Below are 21,670 nucleotides of genomic sequence, written 5' to 3' on the forward strand. Positions count from 1 at the left end.
TTTGGGAATAGCAAGAGCCCAGATTCTTCAGCTGATTGGTTATTCCACCAGGAGTGGAACGTTTAATTAACCTAGCTCCCATATCAACTAACAACAATAATGAGTTGGCTTCAACTGAGAAACACCATGCACCACTAAAGACACTTCATTAAATTCATAATTGCCATCCATTTCCTGAATTCCGAAAACTGATGTTTTTGAAAACTAAAAAAGTTTTTCAAATATTTTATAACTTAAACCCATTTTTACCTGGAAACACATGCATTTAAGACCACAAGTTACATAATAATAGCTCCCTGGATTTCTGCAGTGCTTTTTCACCAAGGAGGTTAAATGACTTAGTTGAATGTGTTCTTATTCTCCTTACTATTTGGGCTTAATAATGCACAGTGTTAAACAGTAGAATTCCTTCTTTTAAATGTTAGTCTCTATTATTTCTTCTGAAAAAAAATGCATCTTTCTATCTCCAAATGTTGAGAAATGACCAATTTTCTCAGCTATTCATTTGTTCAGGAACTGGTAACCATTTAACATCTACAAAATGGTCCACATTTAAATGCTTTATGGCTATATTCTTTATATCCTTCCCCTAATAAATCTGCCTAGAATGAAACGGACATTCTTTTAAACAGGACACTTAAGAACAAAAGCAATAAATTTAGCATTCAGCATAGTTCCTTTTTTGACTCAATGACTATATTGGTTTCAGTGTAGAATTTTCTAAGTCGTAGGATCCGATTTTTTTTTTTTATTTAATACTCAAACATTTCTCTTATGACTTTTGTTTCCTCAAGTGCAATAGCCCTCTCAAGTCACTATGCCTATGAATTCAACAAATTCAGTAAATACTTACCATGTATCAACTTTGGGGAAGACTGCATTGATCCAAGTGCTACATGAAAAAAAAATGATGAAAAGATATAGCCCTTGATCTCCCTAGCCATATGTCTTAATGGGGAATAAGACAGAGAAAAAAAAAAAAAAAAACTCTACAATAGGTCAGGATAAGACACATACCATTACAGATGTATAAAGTGCTCCCAGAGTTTGAAGGAGAGATTATGTAAACAACAGCACAAAGAAATCTCGATGAAGAAGGAGGTGGAATATAAATGGGGATCCAAGCTTTAGACTTTTTTTTATGGAGTTACTGGGGAAGTCCTTTCAGCAAGGGGGAGCAAGATCAGACAGAAAGCTTCAGAAACAAGAAGTGGTCATTTGTTTGGGGATCTACAGCTCATTCAGTAATCCAAAGATTCATCAAACAACAGAGAAGGAAGAGATTCACAGTTGAGCACTTAATATTCTCATCTGAAAAGTGAGAAAACTATGACATTAAGAGATGAACTGACTTATCCAAAGTCTCAAAGCTTCTAAATGGTTGAGCCAAGATGAAAAGTATCTCTTGTGATATCCAGGCCCTGTCCAAACCTTCTAGATCATATTAAAATGTAGGACAAATACAAGGAACTATGATATGACTGATAGGAACCCCTTATACCTAATATTTAATTACTCATAGATGTCAAACTGTTGAAAACACATGATGTCAAATACAAATCAGAAATTGAATTTCCTGTTTGAGGTAATTCAACAGGAGAAAAGAAATCAGCCCTAGTATATTGAATACAAACTGAGGAAATCTTGGTTTTAAAAAAAAATAGACTAGTGTAGCTTTATGTCTGAATTGAAAATGTTTCTGAATTATTTCAATCTAAAGCAGGGAGGTTCTTCTTAATGGAGAAAATTGCTGATTAAATTGCTGACGAGAAATTGCACTTAAAGATTCAGCAGCCAGAGAATATAAACACAGGGGATAAACACGTCTGCCTGCATCAATCAAAGACAGCTGCAGTCTACCCCGAGAAAGGTGAGCAATTATTTATGAAATTATGTCTTCTTCAATGATTCTATGTTGCAGTCCTAAGAGAAATTGAAAGAGGAAAACAGACAATGTCATGGTCCCAATTAACCAAGGAGTCACATGCATTTTCAAAATCAAGGGATTTTACTTATACACTATTTAACCTCATCATCCTGAAAAATTTTTTTAGCTTTAAAAAATAATAATAGTTAAATAGGCCAGCATGATCTTGAAGCACTGTGTATGTGTGTGTGTGTGTGTGTGTATGTGTGTGTGTGTTTTAAAGATGGGCATCTGATTCTGCCACGTACACATTAACACAAATCTAAAGAGAAAAGAGGTGATGCCAAGAAGCATTTTGCATAGGGCTCTTTTGGAGCTTTTGTTGTTTTACTAGATCAGTTTCTAGGTTAGTGATGCTAGGGCTCTCATTGCCTTTGGGCACTGGCTGATTTTTTTATTTTTATTTTTATGCACGGAGTGTTTTTTTCCTTTGGGGTAGCCCTGGGCCACCAAGACACTGCTTAGTTATGGACAAGATTCAAGGATCTGTGGACAAAAGCCCTATATCCCTGGAGGATGAATCATCTATTTGGTAGCTCAGTATTGCAAACCGCTCAGACCAAAGGAATGTGCCCATATACCCTTAACTTATGCTTAAAAGCACTAGGAACACTCACAGTCTCTTTGTCCAGGTCATTTAATTGTGGGGCCCACTGGGCAGACCACATGCCTTCAGGGGCAGCTCAGAAGCCTGAGGTCCAGAAAATCCCCTCGCAGCGACTAGGATATTCCAAAGTGAATTGTGGAGGGTTCTGAAAAGGTTTTCCAGCCCCTTCCTAAGTTGATGACAACCATTAAGTGGCCCATGCTATTTAGGTACAGATCCGGGTTTCTTTTATCCAGCAGATATCTCTGGGAGTGATAACAGTATGAGCCATTAGAGTTTTTGATGGTAACTGGTATATTTTAATGGCAATTGGGAGGGGAAAGAAATTAGGGAGACTGGTAAAGTATAGATAAAGTATCATTAAGACCAGAAACTCTGAAGCCAAATAAACTGGGTTCAAGTCTCAGATTTACTCCCTATGTGACCCTGGATAAGCTGTGCCTCAGTTTCTTCCATCTTTAAAATAGCAGCGCTAATATCACCTGCTTCCACGTATTGCTATGAGGGTGGAATACAAGCAAAATGCTTAGAACCATGTCTGGCATAGAGTAAATGGCAAAAAAGTAAGTATTGATATATGCTCCTATTGTTATGGAAGCATTCTGAAGGAAAAGCTTGGGGCTGCATTCTTTCCCCAAGACCTTACCACTACTTCTTGGATGAATTCCACTCTGTGCTTAGTTGGACTTGAAATTGTTTCTGAGGTAAACCTGTTTGAGGCAGAAGCATTTTCCAAGAACCTCATCACCTCATTTCCCCATTAGCATTGTCAGCTCTAACTACTGAGATCCTTGGCCCAGTCATGACAGTTAGACGTCCTCCTTGCTTTCATCATTTCTTCCAGTATCCCACAAGGAAGACTCTCATTCTCTTGTATTGCTCTCCTACATTGGCTAGATCATGGGGCTGGGTATCCTCTCTAAAGAGCACACCTTTGTTCTGCATCATGGCTCCATCTGGGGGCTCCGCCCTGCTCTGGCTAGCCCTCCCACGTAAATGACCTGGACCCATCTAAACAGACCTCTGGGGTAAAAACTGCTGTTGGCCTGAGTCTCAAGTTCCCCTGCCTGTCTGAAGAACAGAAACGACTCCTGTCTGAAGCAGTTCTTACCAGTGGTTCTCAAATTTAAGTGTTGAGAAATTCTGATGAAGTAAGTAACACAGACCTAGCATGACTAAGATGAAGGTTTTAAGTAAGAACAAGAATGGACATTATTCACACATTGCCCACCATGTGATACAATGTTAAACTCTCAAGGTCTCCAGAAGTATCTTGAGATAGTGAAATACTTTTCCCTGCTGATCCAACCAGATGACCCTGATGGTTTTTTTGCAAGTTGCCAACAAATCAGTAGCTTACTTAAGGAAAGAAAAACAGCATTCACTCATTTCAAGTTATCTGAGTTTGACTTTTTCCCCTTCCTCTTCTTTCTCTTATACAGATTATGGTTTTGACTTTGTTAGATGAAAGCAATGTGTTATAGGTTTCTCTTGCACACAAGTAAATGGTGTTGCTAATATTTAGCCATATACCCCTGAGTTACTGTTAGATAATAGGCAGAAATACTACTGGGGATTGTCCTTTAAGAAGTCATGATCCCAGGTCCAACCTCCAGGATTTCTCACTGAACAGGTCAATCTATGATAAAGCCCAGGAATCTGTATTTTTAACAATAGGCAGGTGAATATAATGCAGGAGGTCCTTTGCCTGCTGTGGTTTGTTTTTTTTTGGTTTTTAATTTTTTTTTTTTTTTGGCTGCATTGGGTCTTTGTTGCTGCCCCGTGGGCTTTCTCTAGTAGCAGCTAGCAAGTGAGAGCTATTCTTCGCTGCAGTGCGCAGGCTTCTCATTGCAGTGGCTTCTCTTGTTGTGGAGCATGGGCTCTAGGTGCGCGGGCTCAGTAGTTGTGGCGCTCAGACTTAGTTGCTCTGGGACATGTTGGATCTTCCCCGACCAGAGCTCGAACCCTTATCCCCTGCATTGACAGGCAGATGCTTAACCAATGCTCCATGAGGGAAGTCCCACCCACTCTGCTTTGAATGACCCAAGGACGTTCCCTGGAGCATGTCCCCAGCGTCCTGGCCTGAGAGCATCCTCATAACCCAGGTGCAGGCTCAATTTTCCTTCTGAGCTACTAGAAGGAGTCTTGCTAAGGCAGAAACCAATCTGAGGCCACAGTGTGGGGCTCTGAGCAGGAAGGCAAGCAATAAACAGCAGGAAAAGAACCTGACAAGAGTAATGGTTTTATTTAAGAAATTTAGCAGAACCTATAGGCCTTGGTCTTGCCAGGCCTTCTGGAATCCTCCTTGTCATATCCTCTGAGATCTCTTCAATTATTCTGGGTGTAGCTCAACTCCTAAATGTCTTTGAAGAATCTGTGTGTTCCAGAGGTTCAATATCCTGCCTCCCGCCAACTCTGGCCAGGTGGCTTCTAGTCACCACACACCCAGAAGTTCTGCTCAAATTCAACATGCTTGGAAGAGGGCAGTCACAGGCTGAAGGCTCACCCATTCCCCACAGCAAATGAAAGATGCAGACTCCTGGGTTCTCTTCCCTGCCCATCCCCTTTGCTTCTCTGTCCTACCCACTCCTTGTCAGTTTCTGCTTTCATAGGAATAAAAAGGAGAGAAAATAAAGTCCTTAGCTAGTGCGTTTGCTAGATTTTACTGAAAAAAATTATTTTCAATAGGCTAAACAAAAAGTGTAAGTTCTCTTAAAATAAAATAACATTTGTTCCATGTTTCCCAGGACAGCTTAGTTCTTGGGAAGTGAATATCCCTGACCATCTCAGACATGAATCCAAGAACTTCATCCAAGACTTAGTAAATGGATTCAAGTGGCATTTGGAAGTCAAGGTCACAAAGTCCCTACCCTGAAGTCACACACTTGAGATAGATGAGAGGCTCCGCAGACAAGTTTGGGTATCTGGTTTCTTGGTCCACAACTGATTAATGGTGTGATAATACAATAAGGAAAAGCATGAAAGGAGAATAGAAAAGAAGGGGAGTGTGCATCAATAGAGCTACCTGGAAGAAAGAGACGAGGCAGGAAAACCACGAGAAACAGACAGAAGAATTTAAGTGAACTTAAATGGTAGATCTGTAGAGGGTTAGTCAGCTATGCAACCTCAAATAGCCCTCCTGAGGACACCTCAGTATCACAGTTAATCTATCAATGCTGCACTGTTACTAAAAATGGCAGGACAATCATAGCCACCCTTGTGTGAGGCCTCCTCTGTTCAGGTCACCTTGATGGACACTTCATGTGCGTTAGCACATAGTACACACACAGTGATGATCACAACAGTGACCCTGAATCATAACGACGGCTAAGTGATATTAGCATACCATTCCTTTTTCCTAAAAGTGGGATACTATAAACATACAGAAATGTGTTTTAAGAGATTTCCTTCCAAAATCATTGTTTTTTCAATTTAAATTTATTTTTTTAATTAAATTAGCAAGAGTAAGTTGGATCAGTTGCTTCACCAGCAACGCCTAATATTTTAGGCATCGCCGGACCTCAAGTTACATGAAAACTGAGGCAGGTATGTGTGTGAGGGCATGGGGTAATTTTTTGGTTTTATTTTGTTTGTTTGATGGTTGTTTTGGGTTGTTGTCTTTGTGTTTGGTTTTTTTTGCTGCTGTTGTTTTTTAAGAAAGTGAATGGAAAGGCAAAGTTTACATCTGATTCCCAACTGTGTTTCATCAGACCTATAGGACACATTTATATGTATAATTGTAAAAATGTAACATAACATCTCCAAGTCTTAAATAGGAGTCTTTTTAAAGGGATGAAAGATTTAACAGCAGAAAATTGTGTATCTCCATTAATATGGAATATTATTGAGTATGATGAAGGTCTTTGGCAATGCCAACCCACAATTTATATATATATATATGGCAATACCAGATGAGTGAGCTTGCATTTTTTTTTTCCTTTGATCCTTCTTTGACCCTACTCTGTTTTGGTGCTTCTTCTCTGGTTCTCTGTGTACCTTTGTATGTGCTTCTTATGTTGGCACTTATATTTGTTTATATGTCAATTTGACCTGATGTGTGCATTGTGTGTGTGTGTGTGTATTTTTCTTGGTGCCTCAGTTTTCTAATTAGTCTTTTCTCTTTGATGTTTCATGTTTCTTTCTTTTTTTAAAATTTTCTCTTTACATTTTTCCACTTTTAACTTTTCTATCACATTCTCTCTCTCAAGTATATTATAAAATTTAATTATATCCTTCATTATAACTTGTACATTTTCATAGAAATATACATTCATGCATTTATATTAAATAGAGGCTAAACTTTATTTTTAAAATACTTCTTATCTGACGGGATGAAAGAGTTTTTTCTCACTTGATTCTTGCTAATAATTTCTATGATTCATGGCTCTTGCTTTATTAAAATAAAAAAATTTCATGGCCCATTCATGGAATCTTTAGGTATTCTAAAGAGTCCAATCAAAGGATATATAAAATAAAAATGTGTAAAAGGAAGATAAAAAGGATAGGTAGAAAATTATCATTTGAGTCTCCAAATTCACCACAAAACATATTTGTACTTCACCTACTTCTCATATAGACACAGAAATCTACAGCAATAAAATACAAGTTAATCACTTCTTACATGCCTCATGTCCTCCATCTCTCTGCACAAATTAAAAAAATATTAATAATAACCAATTCAAATAAATTTATTATCATTAGTATACTCATATACAGTTAAACAACATAATAATGTCACATCAACTAGGAAAAACATGTTTCCTAAAACAATTAATATAGAGTCTGTATTTAGAAAATGGTGAAGCAAAATGAAATTGATTAATGGTCTACCACTATTGTCTTATTTTATCTCTTTCTTATTTTGCAATCCCCATCAATAATTATAAGCCTTTAAGATATGAAATTATTAAATTAGGTGTATCTTTCATAGATTATTAAAAATAAAAGTTGAGGGCTTCAATGGTGGTGCAGTGGTTGAGAGTCCGCTTACCAATGAAGTGGACACGGGTTCGTGTCCCGGTCTGGGAAGATCCCACATGCCATGGAGCGGCTGGGTCTGTGAGCCATGGCCATTGAGCCTGCGCGTCTGGAGCCTGTGCTCCACAACGGGAGAGGCCACAACAGTGAGAGGCCCGCATACCGCAAATAAATAAATAAATAAATAAAAGTTGAAGGGATAAATTTTATTTGACATAGGTTTTTCAATTAAAGTGGAAATATTATATTTGCTTTGAATTGAATACCAGAAAACTCGAAAAATTGACATTTCCAGTAAACCTAGAGGGGTATGGAGCACAGAAATACCAGTCTTACTTTTATCTCTGAAGTGTAAAAAAAATGCCAAATGTGACTCAGGGGTCATGAATGTAACACTACTTCATATCACTTATCTTGTCCCTTTGTTATCAGCAAGTATCTACGAATCCTATCTGTCAAGAGTGAAGGGGACAGTTGTATCACTGAGTGTACTGCAGCAGTAATTGTAGGTTAACTTTCAATTATCAACAATTTTGGATCTACATTTTGGATTACAGGTAGATTCTGAGAGCCCCTATGATTTTGTTAACATCAGATACTGTTTTTCTATTTTCTTCCAGAGTCAAAAGTAAATGGCATTGGATTATTCATTAGAAACACTATGTGCATTTTTCCTCCCTTCCATTTGTGTAAAGTAAAATATTGGAATTCATGTAACCCAGGGCATGACCTTCCTCTGAAGGGTTGATACACAGTTAATAGCACATGGGAAGGAATTTAATCCTTGGATCCCTAAAAAGCTATAAAGAGCCTAGATCACTTCTCCATGTACAAGCTTGGTTTTAGAAGCACACAAAACTCATTTTGGAGTCGAATGGAGAAGTCTGTGACATATAGCACATAGACTGATTCCAACAGATGGGTTTTTCTTGAAATAACTTCATTAGTTAATCACTTTTTTTTACATATACTTTTTCTAGCTAACTGGTATAGCTGCCAGCTGGAGCTGCTAAGAATCCTCCAAAGAAACTGGTAGGTAGGGAGAATATTGGCTAATTTCACCAATTCTTGGATGAAACTTCTACTAATTTCATACTAACCATCACATATTTTGAGAGTAAAATATTTTCCTTTATTTTTTTTTCAACTTTTTCCAAAAACCTTACTTATCTGTGTTTAAACCAAATCAATCATATGGAAAAAACTTTCAATTTTAATAAATTGTCTAGAACAGAGTTTCCCATACTTGACACTACTGACATTGTGGATGAGATAATCATTTTTTTTCTCTCCTTTGCTTTTGTTTTTTTTTTTATTTTTGTAGCAGGTTGTCCTGTGCATTGTAGGCTGTTGAGGAGCATCCCTGGTCTCCACCCACTTGATGTCAGTAGCATCCTCAGTTGTGACAACCAAAGATGTCTCCAGACATTGCTAATGTCCCTGGGGGCAAAATCACCCCCGCTGAGAACCACCACTCTAGAAATAGGAGGTTTCTAGTTTTAATTCAATTTTTAAGATAATTTTAAAAGTATTTTAGCATATTCATGTATGTATTTAATTCAAGATATGTCTAAAATATGAGAAGTTTTTGCCTTTCAGTCAGGTAAATGAAATGTTTTTATTGGGGGGGAGGGAGTAGAATTATTTAAGTGGTTAATGCTTTCATAAATCTTTCTGGTTAAAGAGAAAAAAAGGCAAGATAAATGGCTTTTAACTACTAATGAATATTAATTATCTAAGGAGTGTCATCATCATCTTCATCAGACATGTTGAAGAGTTCTTTTCCTTTAAAGAAGGTCCTCAATGTAACTGTATGAGTAGAATAATAAAATACTGTGGTGGGATCATTTGAGATGTAAGTGATTAATTTTCAGCTTAGGTGCCCTAAGGCATTTTTAAATAAAGGAAAGCAATGTCATTTAATGAAATGAACATTGAGAAAACTGGGATTTGTTTTGACTTTACAATAACATTAGGCAGTGATTTGGGGCTCACAAAAGGATTAGCCATTCAGATAGAGACATTCCCTGGCCTTTGAAATTCAGGAGTAAATATAACATTCCCCTCCTACTTGTGACTTAGTGATCTTTCTGTAACTTATATATTGATGGATATAGGAAGAGTACCATGGGAATAAGATGCTAATTACCAAGGGTTTTAAAAGGGAAATAGTGAGCCTATTCTAGTTTAGCAGGAAAGTAAGAATGTAACAACATGAAGTATGTGGAGAGAATCATACATTGTTTTTTAAAAAAGTAATGATTCTATTCGAATTGCTTTCTGTGCAGCAAAGGCTTTCTAATACAGATTTGTTCAAGCAGGCTTTTAATACAAGATAATTTTAACACTTAACCAATTCCATGTTTGAATGTATAATTTCCCCCCCAAATCAAGACATGTACCTAAAAATTTTATAGTTGTCTGTTTTCTTTGTTAGATTTCCCAGAGCCCCTGAAGAATTTAGATCTTACACTTTATTTTAAATTTAAAACTGATTCTTTTTAATATGTTATATTGTGCAGACCATCACTTTTAGTTCTCTCAGAATGCATTATCTCTTTTTTTTTTTTTTTTTTGGTGTCTTAAAAGTATGACACAAATTTATTACTTTACAATTCTAGAAGGCAGAAGTCTGAAATGGGTTTCACTTGCCTAAAATGAAGCCTATAGGCCGGGCTGCCATTCCTTCTGAAGGCTCTAGGGGAGAATCTGTTCCCTTGACTATTCAATCTTCTAGAGGTTTCCTGATTTCTTGGCTCATGGCCCCCTCCTCCATCTTCAAAACCCGGAAGGGCAGCATCTTCATCTCTCTGACTCAGACTGCCCTGCCTTTGTCTTTCACTTTTAAGCACCCATGAGAATGCACTATTTCCTTGGATATGGCAAAAGCAAAATCACACATCTTGAGATTTCAACTCAAAGGACCAAATATCACTACTACGTGCCTTATCTGTACATCACGGGGTTCACTGCCCTCAAGTCACAAATGAAAGCGTCTGTGCACTTACTTTCTGCAGGTTCTTTAGGGCGGCGGCTGCTGGACGACTTCCTCAGAAGGCTGCGTCCCGAGGTAAAGAGGCTAGTTAGTTCCTCCAAAGGACTCGTGGGTGTTCTGGACCGGGAGCCACTCGGAGCCGACCCGTAGGTATTGACCGAGGCATTGACCATCTTGCTCCCATCTTGCGACACCGGTCTGGGGGTCAAATGAGGCACTGATGGAGAGCTCCTGGAGAGGCTGCCTGAATGCACGGCGTCGTAGGGCGGGGGCCTTTTGAGGCTGAGCGGGGTCAGGGACCTGCCCATGCTGACGGGTGACGGGGAGGCAGAGTGACTTTTGGGGTAGCCGTGGGGAGACTGCATTCGGTATAGAGTGGAAGGCGGGGGAGGGGACGAGGAGAGGACCGAGGCAGCAGGAACGGGTCCCAAGGCTCCGGCCTGGTCTTTCTCCAGTTTAGGGTGGCCGGAGGCCTGAGACGGCAGGGAGGATGGTGACGCCCCGGCCTGCTGTTTCATATAAGACACGTTTTCCAACACAGGAAGCTTTGTGACCTCCAGGGGGGTGAGCGGAGACTCATCAGAGTTGGGGGAGCACTGCACAGGGGCCGGGGGGAACACCAGCAGCGGGGGTCTATGAGAAAGCAGGTTGGGAAAGGGCGGAGGGATGTCACAGAGCAAACCCTTTGGGGTATATGGCACTGAGGACTTGGCCAAGTCCAAGTCAGGCACCGTGGGAGTAGCACACTGTGAAGAACAACTGTGATGGTCAAGGTCACACTTTGAGTCTTGGCCTAAGTCGTCAAAAATGGGGTATTTCATTTCTTCATAGACGGATTCACTCTGGTCATCATCGTCTTTCCGGAAGTCTCTGAGAATGTTCCCCACCATCTCAATGTACACGGGCTCCTCCTCCTCGGGGCCCCCTGAGGGGCTGCTGACCTGGGAGAGGGAGGGGTCCCGAGGGAGTGAGGTCCTCCGGGGCACGTGCTTCTTGATATACGTTTCGTCAAAAGATGTGCTGAGCTGAGTGTTTGGATTCCGTTTTGGTTTTGGAGGAGGAATCTTCTTTGAATATTCATCACTGTGGGGTCTTGGTTTGGCTGACACTAAAAGAAGAAGGAGAAAAAAGAAAACGTAAAACAGATGAGTACAATAGGAAAGCTTTCAAATATGACTTTCAGGTGGATTTACTACTCTAAACATTTGAGGGGAGGGGCAATGCGTTTCAAGCTGGAGACGTAGACTACAAATCCAACAAAAGTCAAACATTTCCATATTTAGAAAAATATGATGCAAGAACAGTAGTAATATGTATCTTCAAACTAATATAAATAATCCAGCACGGATAAATGCATTAAGACCAGGACTTATTGATCCCTCTGTCTTAGAATTCCTAAATAGAAACTTCAGATGACACAACTGGATAAAAACAATCACACATTTCATAAAAATCAACCTCTAAGAATTCAGCAACAAAGAAACTTAGGGGAAAAAATATAGAGTTTCTCTTAGTACAAATGGTTACAAAAATACCATGGGGACTGAGCCCTTTAAATGATGTGGCTATTACACATGATCACATCTTGCTTTTATTTGGGATAAAAATGTTCCAGCCTGCTAGACTTAATCTCTGTCTTGGTTCAGATCAATAACTTTTATACAGATGGGTCTGATACTTCAGGGGAAATTGATGTGAACATTTTATGAGGTTAGACAAGTTAATCTCCAAATCTCTAGGTATTGTTGATTATGGTGTATTTGTTTTAGTTCATAAGATCTCTTATGATATCTCAAATGCTGTCTTGGAATGAATTTATTACCCTGACACATCAAAACCCCCTAGAGAGTTTTACAAAAGAATAATCCAGAGAATGATGTGTAAGCTTCAAGAATAACTTCTGGAAACTCACAACAGATATGCATACAAGTACAGCCCACAGCCTACGGGAAGCCCCCCTTGTAATGGAACATAAACTTCTGACCCCATCTAGTAGGTTGGAACCGGCTGGCAACGTGTCTGTGACTGCAATCAATTGTTTAGCATGCAGGGAAAGTACTGGAGTCTTGATATTATCTCATTGTGCTGATATATGATTACAATGATTATCATTTTTATGCAATGTGGCAGAATGTAGTTGCTTGTGGTAAGTGGTAGCATATAATGTAAGTTGACTGTATAGCTTATAGGTGTACACCTATGAGAAAAGAACAGGCTTCTCTATAATTTGCAGCTTGAAGGGAGGGGAGGTCTCGAGGCACAAACCAGGAAACACCCCAAATTTTCTGGGGTTTTTTTCATCTAGCAAAACTTATGACACAGGAGCTTTTCTAAAACTTACTATAGGTGAAGCAAGTGCTTAAAGATTAGTTAGGTAGCTGCTTTATGCATCAATCGTGCCTTCAGAGAAAGAGAACCCATTAAATATTCTAGCAGTGGCTATATCTTTTTGCTTTTCTAGGTCATTCCTGCTTTCAAATATTCTACTCCATTGTACCCATGGTGATGGTTTCACTCACTACAATCAAGCAGCTTGTTGAAGGGAAGTTTCTTAATGTATGTCAACTTTTCCTTAATTTACAATAGGAAAAAATGAGATGCCATTTTACAGGGGGACAATACAGCAGTAGAGCCTTTTAGTGTCAAAAGGGAAAAGCCTAGGGACACAATGGAATGAAAACATCCAGATAATTCTTTAGGCGAGACCCAAAGTGACCAATAGCTCTTCTCTATATCTCCTACTGGTCATACATTTTTATTGGTTTTGAAATCTACCATGTATGTTAATTTTCATATGATTCAAATAGATCATCAGCTTACATACAAAAATTGGAGCCCAAATAAAGTAAACCCATAAATTAATGAGTGAGATTGACTTAGAAGTGGAGGGACTTTGAAAGAGCCGGGACTTAGAACAAAAGTGCATCCAGATTATTCTTCAGAAGCTTGTTTCCTGCCATGCTCCACCTCAGTGTGTCATCCTAGGCTAAGTAACTCACACTGTAGGAATATCTGCCACTGACTATTGAGTTCTAGGAGCTGGATGGTGTGGGAAGCAGCAAGGTGTTCTGTAAATGGAGAGTTAACCTAAAGCTAGGAATGAATGTGTGTCCATGAGATGGATAACTTCATTATATGCTTAAAATCACTTAGAATAAGATTTTCATTTTTTTCTGGTTCCTAAGTTATAATTCACTGCCGTTTTCTTTGACCCTTCCCTAAAATAGACTTGGGTTGTTGTACGGGCAGAAATAACAGGACAGGCAGAGCCCAAGCCTAAGTAGAAACACTGCATTGAGGGAAGATCATAACCCAGGATTCCCAGGAAGCTAGAGATCAGTGGTAGAGCTGAGAGTGACATGATATTCAGGGAAGCAACAGCCTCTTCTCTGGAACCAACATTCCTCTTCCCACATAGATTAGAAGGCGGCCTTTGGAATAAGCAAGACCAATGTTTGGGTTGCGCTCAGAATATGCAACTTTGTTTCCCCAAAGATCAGAAAAAAATGAAATAAAGACCTGCCATATCTATGAAATGTGGAAGAAAGAAAAAGGTTCTATTCTAGAACACAACATAATTAGAATTAAGATAACTATTCATTATGAAGAAATTGTGATAATTTATTTGTACTGTTAGGACAACTTCAGTACCAAACCAAGTACAGGTATTATCTGATGAGGGGGATTAAGTATAATATGTGACTCTTATGATGACTCTGAAGTAATCGAAATTGACAGTTGCTATGGACTGAACTGTGTCCCCTCCACAAATTCATATGTTGAAGTCCTAACCCCCAATGTGATGTTATTTGGAGGTAGATCCTTTGAGAGATAATTGGGCCATGAAGTCATGAGGGCTGGGTCCTCATGATGGATGAGATTAGTGCCCTTATAAGAGGAGTCACTGGGGTATCTTTGTTATCTAATTCTCTCCACCATGTGAGGACATAGTGAGAAGGTTGCCATCTGCAAGGCAGGAAGAGAATTCTCACCAGAAACTGACTATGTTGGCACCTTGATCTTGGCCTTCTGGCCTCAAGAACTATGAGAAAATAAATGTCTGTTGTTTAAGCCACCCAGTCTGTGGAATTTTGTTATGTCAGCTTGAGATGACATAGACAAGAGAATACTGATTGATCCCTATGTAAAGACCCCATAAAGCTAACTCCGGAGCACCCACCTTTTCATCCTCTGGAACTGTAATACTTTAATAAGCTTTGCTACTTGAAGAATTAATTTAACTCTTTCCCAGTCTTTTAAATGTAACTCGCAGCTTCCCTTGCCCGGTACCTCCTCCCCCTGAAGCCACATCACAGAGAGCATATTACAGCTGAATACAGAAATGCTGATTCTAGGTACACCCAGGAGCATCCCTCCACCACACTGCCTGTTATTCTGATTCTTCTTGATCTGATGCTCCAACTTCTGATTCGTGCCAAGGCATGTGCCATATTATTTAATTAGAACCATTTTCTAGATGTTCTTTGTTTTCTGTTGTTGTTTGCTTTGGCATATAGACTCCCTGCTCCACTAGGTTTTGTATGTTCTGCTGCCCACCATCGAAGCAATTCTCCAGACAACCTTGCCCAGCAAATCCTTCATTATCTGGGCAAGCTTCTACCCTCTCCCCTTCCCTGTGTGATGAAAAGAGCCTAATGCAGGCAGATTCATATAATTCAAACACATTTTGTTTCCTGCTCCTCTTCCTTTGTATGAATCCAAATTTAAAATGAGAGAACTGAGGATTATTTAGTGAGTAAAGCAATAAGTAAATTACAGCCAATCGGGATGAATAAACAGATTCATTCCTTCAATATCGGGAGACTTTTCTTCCAGGCAATGTCTGGTTCCCATTCCACATCCTCCTTGCAATCTCATGGCTCTCTCTGAAAAGTCAGAGGAGGGAATAATTTCATCTCTAATGAAACGATTTTTCTCTGCATTTGCGACATCATCTGGTTTCACCTTATTCCATGTATTGAGTAAATATGAAATTTTGTTTCAACTGTCATATCTGCTTTGTTTGCTCTTTGTTTACCCAAATAAGAAAAAGTCTGAAATTTTTAGCAACTTTGCCCCATGATTTATTCTAGTTTAACATCACCCTGGGGAATTAAAAATTAAGGAAAAACTCATGTTTCAAAAGTTATTTCTTTAGAAGCTGCTTAAAAATAGTCTTGATCTACATACATAGATGCTGAACTACTGCTAATAAAAGACAATAAAAATTGCATTGCAAATTTTAACACTTAACCAAATTCAACCACAATAAAAAGGTGACTTTTATTGCTCTTAAATGAATTTTAAATCATTACTAATAAGTCCAAAGATAGAAGCAATAATCCCTGTTCAGCTCCAGAACACAAATTTCATGCTTAAAATAGTATAATGACAGTAGCATTGAATAAGCAGAAAGTGACATTTTGGAAGTGAAATATCTGAGCACAAAGGTAATGCATGGCTTTCAGTCATGCCCAGATGATCTGTCTTTCAGAGTTAATTTTGGAAATCTGCCATGTTCCTTGTCAAGCTATCCTTCTGAAATAATATTTTCCTTATTAAAAAAAAAAAGTGTAGTGTAAAACCAGGTTTTGACCCAAGAAGTGAATAAAGAGACAACATCACAGGTGGGTATTTCCCCTGATGGAAAGTCTCTTTGGTCACAGACTCCCAGAATCTGAAGGACTCTTAGAGATTATCCAACCTAAACTCCATGTATCACTGATGAAGAAATATAAATGCCTTATCAACTACTTGAAAAAAACCTCATAATGTCAACTCAATCTTTTATAACTTTTAAAACAAAGGAAATAAATAAGGGGGGAAAGCTCTGTAATTCATTATTTTGTATATGGCATAAAGTATCATTTTAAAAGGTCTTCTAACCCATGCTTATAGTGGTAATATCGCATGGCCTGGTTATAGAGGTATACTTAAAGAGCTCTGGTTACAGAGATATATTTAAATAGGTAATTCAAACTGGGAAATTAGAGTCCAGTGAACAGAAGTAACGGCCACACTCTGTGATACTGAACTGGCTGATTCTAGAAGGTGAGAGACACATTTCCCACTTTCAGCAGAATTGTGCCCACAATAACTCTCTTTTCACAACTCACAATTCCAGAGGTTTGAGCAATATTTTTATTTTCAGTCACAAGCCCCATAATACCATCCACAAAATTGTTCTTTTCTTATTTTATTTTATTTTTTAAATTAAGAGGTCTGTAAAGGGATGGGAGTTACAAATACCCTTGGTCTGTTTATAGTGGGACCAAGAAAGTGCGATAATGTGCAAAAAGGATCAGATTTGGAATTGTAGTATCTGTGCTGTAATACCATCCTGGATCTGCCAGCAATGAAAACACAGAATTCAGATCAAAGTGTGGATGGAAACAGTGTAAGACATGGAACTGGATCAACACTATGGTCTTAAAGTTGAGTGGGAATGAAAGAGCCTTGGCTTAAGTTAGATACAGGGCATTTCTTATGAACAAGAAAAGATGACTAAAAGGGCAGATTTAAGAGCTCAGAAAGCAAAACTAAGAACCACAGAGAACAAAAACTGGGGGAAGCTGGGCCCTAATCAATAAATTCTGCCCCCGAATAGGGAGAACTGGGCACATGTGCACAACTGGATTTCCGAATTGCTATGAACCAGTGACTTCTATGTGACTCCCCTCTCTCAAGCTCCTACTTTTTTGAACAAGACTGTACCCTGCAGTTTTCCTGCTCCTGACCTGCCAGTCTATGTAAGGTTTTGTAGAGCAGATAAATTGTACTTTTAGTTCAAAGACCTTTGCATATGAGGAATTTCACTCAACGTGCCACATGGGCATGATTTAGATGATGAACTCCTGGGTTTCAATCTGATGGTGTAATGCAATGAAACTTTGGGGCAATATTTGCCTACTGGAAATATTGGGACTTGAAGGCAAGTTGTGATAGACAGTCTTCCGAGGGAGCCACCCTTAATTCCTTCCTTCCTTGTGTGTTTCCCACCTTTCAATAGGTGGTCTATGTCCCTCTCCTCAAATCATGGCAGGCCTTGACTTACCTTGACCAACAGAATGTGGTGGAAGTGATATTCTGAATCTTGAATTTAAGAGAACTGACAGCTTTCACTTCCTCTATCTGAAAAGCCAATTGCCATGTAAAACCTCTTAGACCAAAAAGCTATGAAGAAACTCAACCTAGTTTTTCAAAGAGTCCACACGGAGGAGAAAGCAAGTCCAGGAATGTGAGTAAAGCCTTGTTGGACCTTCTAACCCATCCCGCCTGTCAGCTGAATACAGCCAAATGAGAGACCCCCAACCAATGACACATAGAGTAGAAGAACTACCTATACAAGCCAACTCAACTCACCAAATAATAAGTAATAAATTGTTACTTCTTTAAGCCATATCATTTTGGGTCAGTTTATTGCACAGCATAGATAAGTGAAAAAAGAATCCTAAAATTAATTTCCTGTTTTATGTAGCTATCTCATAGAAAATGCTATTGTTATTTTCACAGAACTAGGGTACAGTGTGCACCCTGAGGATACAGAAAGAATCCTACCAGAATAGGGAAATTAAAGAAGTAAGATTGCCTTCTGAGTATTACAAAATCACCACAGGATGATTCAGAGAAGAGATATAAAAAGAGATTACATACTTTCTGGTCAAAAAGACTGGATTGAAATCAGAAGGAAGGTATTAACATATGTAAAGGAAGAACAAACAGAGGGGATCTTTTTAGTCACAAGGATTATAAAACCAGGAAACTCACAGAGCAAAAGATGGTGGACCCTCACAGCAATGCCCAGGGGATCTGGTCCTCTGTTATATCCCTATGTGGGGATGGCCCCAGCACACTGATAGAACCTAAAGCTTTGACCTATATGATTCTTACAAGTCATTCCTTCTCTAACTTCAGTTTCATAAAGAAACTTTTTAATAAGAGTGAGTTCCAAAATATTATGCATATATTTCACATTAGAAACCAGCAAGGTAAAATTCTGGTTTCATACACTGCTATGATCTGAATGTTTGTGTCCTCCCCACCCCCAAATTCATATAATGGAATCTTAACATTCAATGTCATGGTGTTAGAAGGTGGGCCTTAGGGAGTTAATTAGTTCATGAGTGTGGAGCCCTCATGAAGGAGAATAATGGCCCTATGAAAGAGACCCTACAGAGCTCCCTAGCCCCTTCTGCTATGTGAGGACATTGAAGAGGCCAGCAGTCTGCTGCCTGGAACCTGACCAGAACATGACCGTGCTGGCACCCTGATCAGGTACTTCCAGCCTCTAGAACTGTGAAAAATCATTTCTGTTGTTTATAGGTCTGTGGTGTTTTGTTATAGCAGCCTAAAGAGAGACATGTACTCATCTCTTTTGAGCTCGGCTACTTTGACATCTTGGTTATTCTAGACATCTAATGATGGAGTTTCTGAGTTTATAGATTAAAAGCCAATACTTTACCAGGGAAAATTCACCACAATAACACCATTGCATGGGAATCTGTCCAGACAGGCAGCCAGCATTCCTAAAGAGACATGACTCTATTTATAAAGTTGATCACAAATATCCAATTTGATATTTCCATCCCAGGGAAATATCTTGTTCCCCAGTCTCCCCCTGCTCTAGTCATGGGATGTCCTTTACACATAGCCCAATTGGGAAGAACAGAGAGTGGCTGTATTGCGGACCTTTCCTTGGCTACACTACTGCAGCCTCTCAGACTCCACCTGCCATTCCAAATTTTACACAAGTTGAGAAGGAATAGAGAAAAGGACTGGAGGAAACATATCCATCAGGGAGAAAGACCATCCTGCAGGGATGGTCTCAGTCAGACAGGATGCTAAACGATTAGATTCCACAACTGACAAAAACTCTTTCCTTGATAAAACAGTAGTTGGGCTCTTGAACCTTCCTCTAGGCCTATCTATGCACTTCCCTGTAGAATCCACTATTTGTAATAATCCTGCCAAATCCAGTTTACCCAGAAACGCCCACCCTCAATATCTGATCACCCTTGATATCTGATTGTGTTCCCCTTCCTTCACCGTACTCCCAGTGATGTCTGATCATCCTGGCCTGTCTTCAGCAAGAATCCTCTTAGGTCAGTTTAGCCAGAAATCGCCCCTTACCCTTGTGTTTCCTCTTAGTAATTTTCCATCCAATGACTCCCACCCTGCTTCCTAGCTCTAATAATTCCCACTTGCCCCATACTGTATTTGGAATAGACCTCAGTTCTATACTGAGGTCTCTTTTCCCCTATTGCAATAGTCCTAAATAAAATCTAGTTCTACCATTTACTGTCCAGCTCTGGCTTTTGTTTGACATCCCTGAGTTATACATGGCTGGTTTCTTCCTAGCACTCAGATCTCAGCAAAAAAAAAAAAAATCACTTCTTCAGAGAAGTCTTCCATGACCATCCAATCAGTACTTAATCACACTGGATATTTCTCTTGTTTGTTTCTCAGTTGGTTTATTATGTAAGCATAATGACTTAAATTTTTCAATTCTCTTTCTCATACATTCCTTCAGATACTCATCCTTCTTCCCTCCATTTTCAATGTGTTTTAATGAAAGTTGATCTCCTTAGAGTTTTTAGGTGTACTTAATCTTAAAGACTAGTCTTATTTTAAAAAACAACCTAAATAAAACTCTATGTCTACATTACTACAGGTTCCCCAAACCAAAAACTCTCTTGGTTTTATCTATGCATACCAATCACCTCCACATAGTGTGGCCAATCAAATGATACTTAGGAAGGCCAAGTCAGAGAAAGTAATACATATATTTAAAACTTAGGCATAGCTGAGTTATTAAACCACTTGGTTATAACTCTTTATCCCTTTGCCCAAATATTTTGAAGCCATCAGCTTTACAAATTCACAGTAGCTATCACTTGCAGCATCACTACCTGCAGAGAAAGGAAGTAAGCAAATAAGTTAATTTCCTGAGTCCTGAAGGAAAAAAATGTGATAACAAAAAAATAGCCATGGAAAATGCGTGATGCTGAGAACCCAATAGAAGCTCAGTTAATTTAGGTTCAACCCAGGATGATACAATGTTAAAGAAAACTAAGTTGGGAGAAAAATCCGATGAACGGTTGGAACATTTTCCCCTGTCCGTTGGGCAGTCAACTTTGTGGAAGCCAAATCCCTGCAGTTCCATAGATACAGTTTACTGAGGATTATCCTTTTTAAATCTGTTCTGGTTGAGATAAGAAGATAGAAGTGTTTGTGACCTTTTAAAGTACCTGAGATCCCAGAGGAAGCAGTATGAAGTTACAGAACTATAAGACATTTCATTCAATTTCACTGAAGTTGTGTTGATGTGTGCCAACATCTGTAATGAAAATATAGGAGGAAGAGGAAGAAGAAAAAGAGGGGGAGGAAGAGGAGGAAAAAGAGAAGAAGAAGGAGGAGAACAAAAATAGTTACCCTGTATCAACTGCATTTTTTGGTATCAGGCAACGTGTTTTGGGGAGACTATTTTATTTAATACCTATAACATCCCTAGGAGGTAATGCTATTATAAACCCTGTTTTATGGGCACTGAGATTACATTATAGAGAAATTAAATTACTTGCCCAAGTGGTAGAAACTGGCTTTGAACCCAGGTGATCTGACTGTAGTTGCCATACAGTCAAAGAATAATTTGCCTTTATAGATGATGATGCATTTTTGTTTTACAAATATATAGTTAAGGGGGTTTTAAACATTTTTTAAAAATAAACAGCACCAATACTCTTTCATGAATCCAATTAACCTGAACTCCAATTCCAATTTAGTAGTTGTATATCCTTGGGAAAGTCAACTCTAACCTTTGTAAGCCTTGTTGAACTCAACTGTTAAGTGACTGTAATGACGCATGTTCACAGGATGTTGTGAGGGTTTAAAAAGACACTGACCTGAAGTGTTTGGCATACTGCCTGGGCCATAGGAAGGGCTTAAAAAGTAAAGCCAATATCATTATCAATTAGTATCAGTATTCATTAAAAATCTCTCTACATTGGAAGATATGTAATGAGAGCGTACGTTTTCATGCATACTTCACATTTATTTAGCACTGAGCTGTCAAAATTAATGGCGCCAGTGCCCGCGAGCCTACCAGTTCTGGGAAACTGTAAAATGAGTGATTGCCTAAATAAATATAGATTTTATGTTCATTGAA

General features: G+C 38.9%; 1 protein-coding gene across 1 annotated transcript in view; it reads right to left on the reverse strand.

The window, feature by feature from the left end:
• The window catches only part of NYAP2 (neuronal tyrosine-phosphorylated phosphoinositide-3-kinase adaptor 2), a gene marked incomplete at both ends in the record, with an annotated part of 261,901 nt that overhangs the window by 112,447 nt on the left and 127,784 nt on the right, over positions 1–21,670 (reverse strand). The window contains one exon of the mRNA XM_079710196.1: positions 10,520–11,614. Coding sequence (XP_079566322.1) covers positions 10,520–11,614 — 1,095 coding nt within the window. The remainder of the gene's footprint in view (positions 1–10,519; positions 11,615–21,670) is intronic.

The sequence above is a fragment of the Hyperoodon ampullatus genome, assembly GCF_949752795.1.
Source record: "Hyperoodon ampullatus genome assembly, chromosome: 8".
Lineage (NCBI taxonomy): Eukaryota > Metazoa > Chordata > Mammalia > Artiodactyla > Ziphiidae > Hyperoodon > Hyperoodon ampullatus.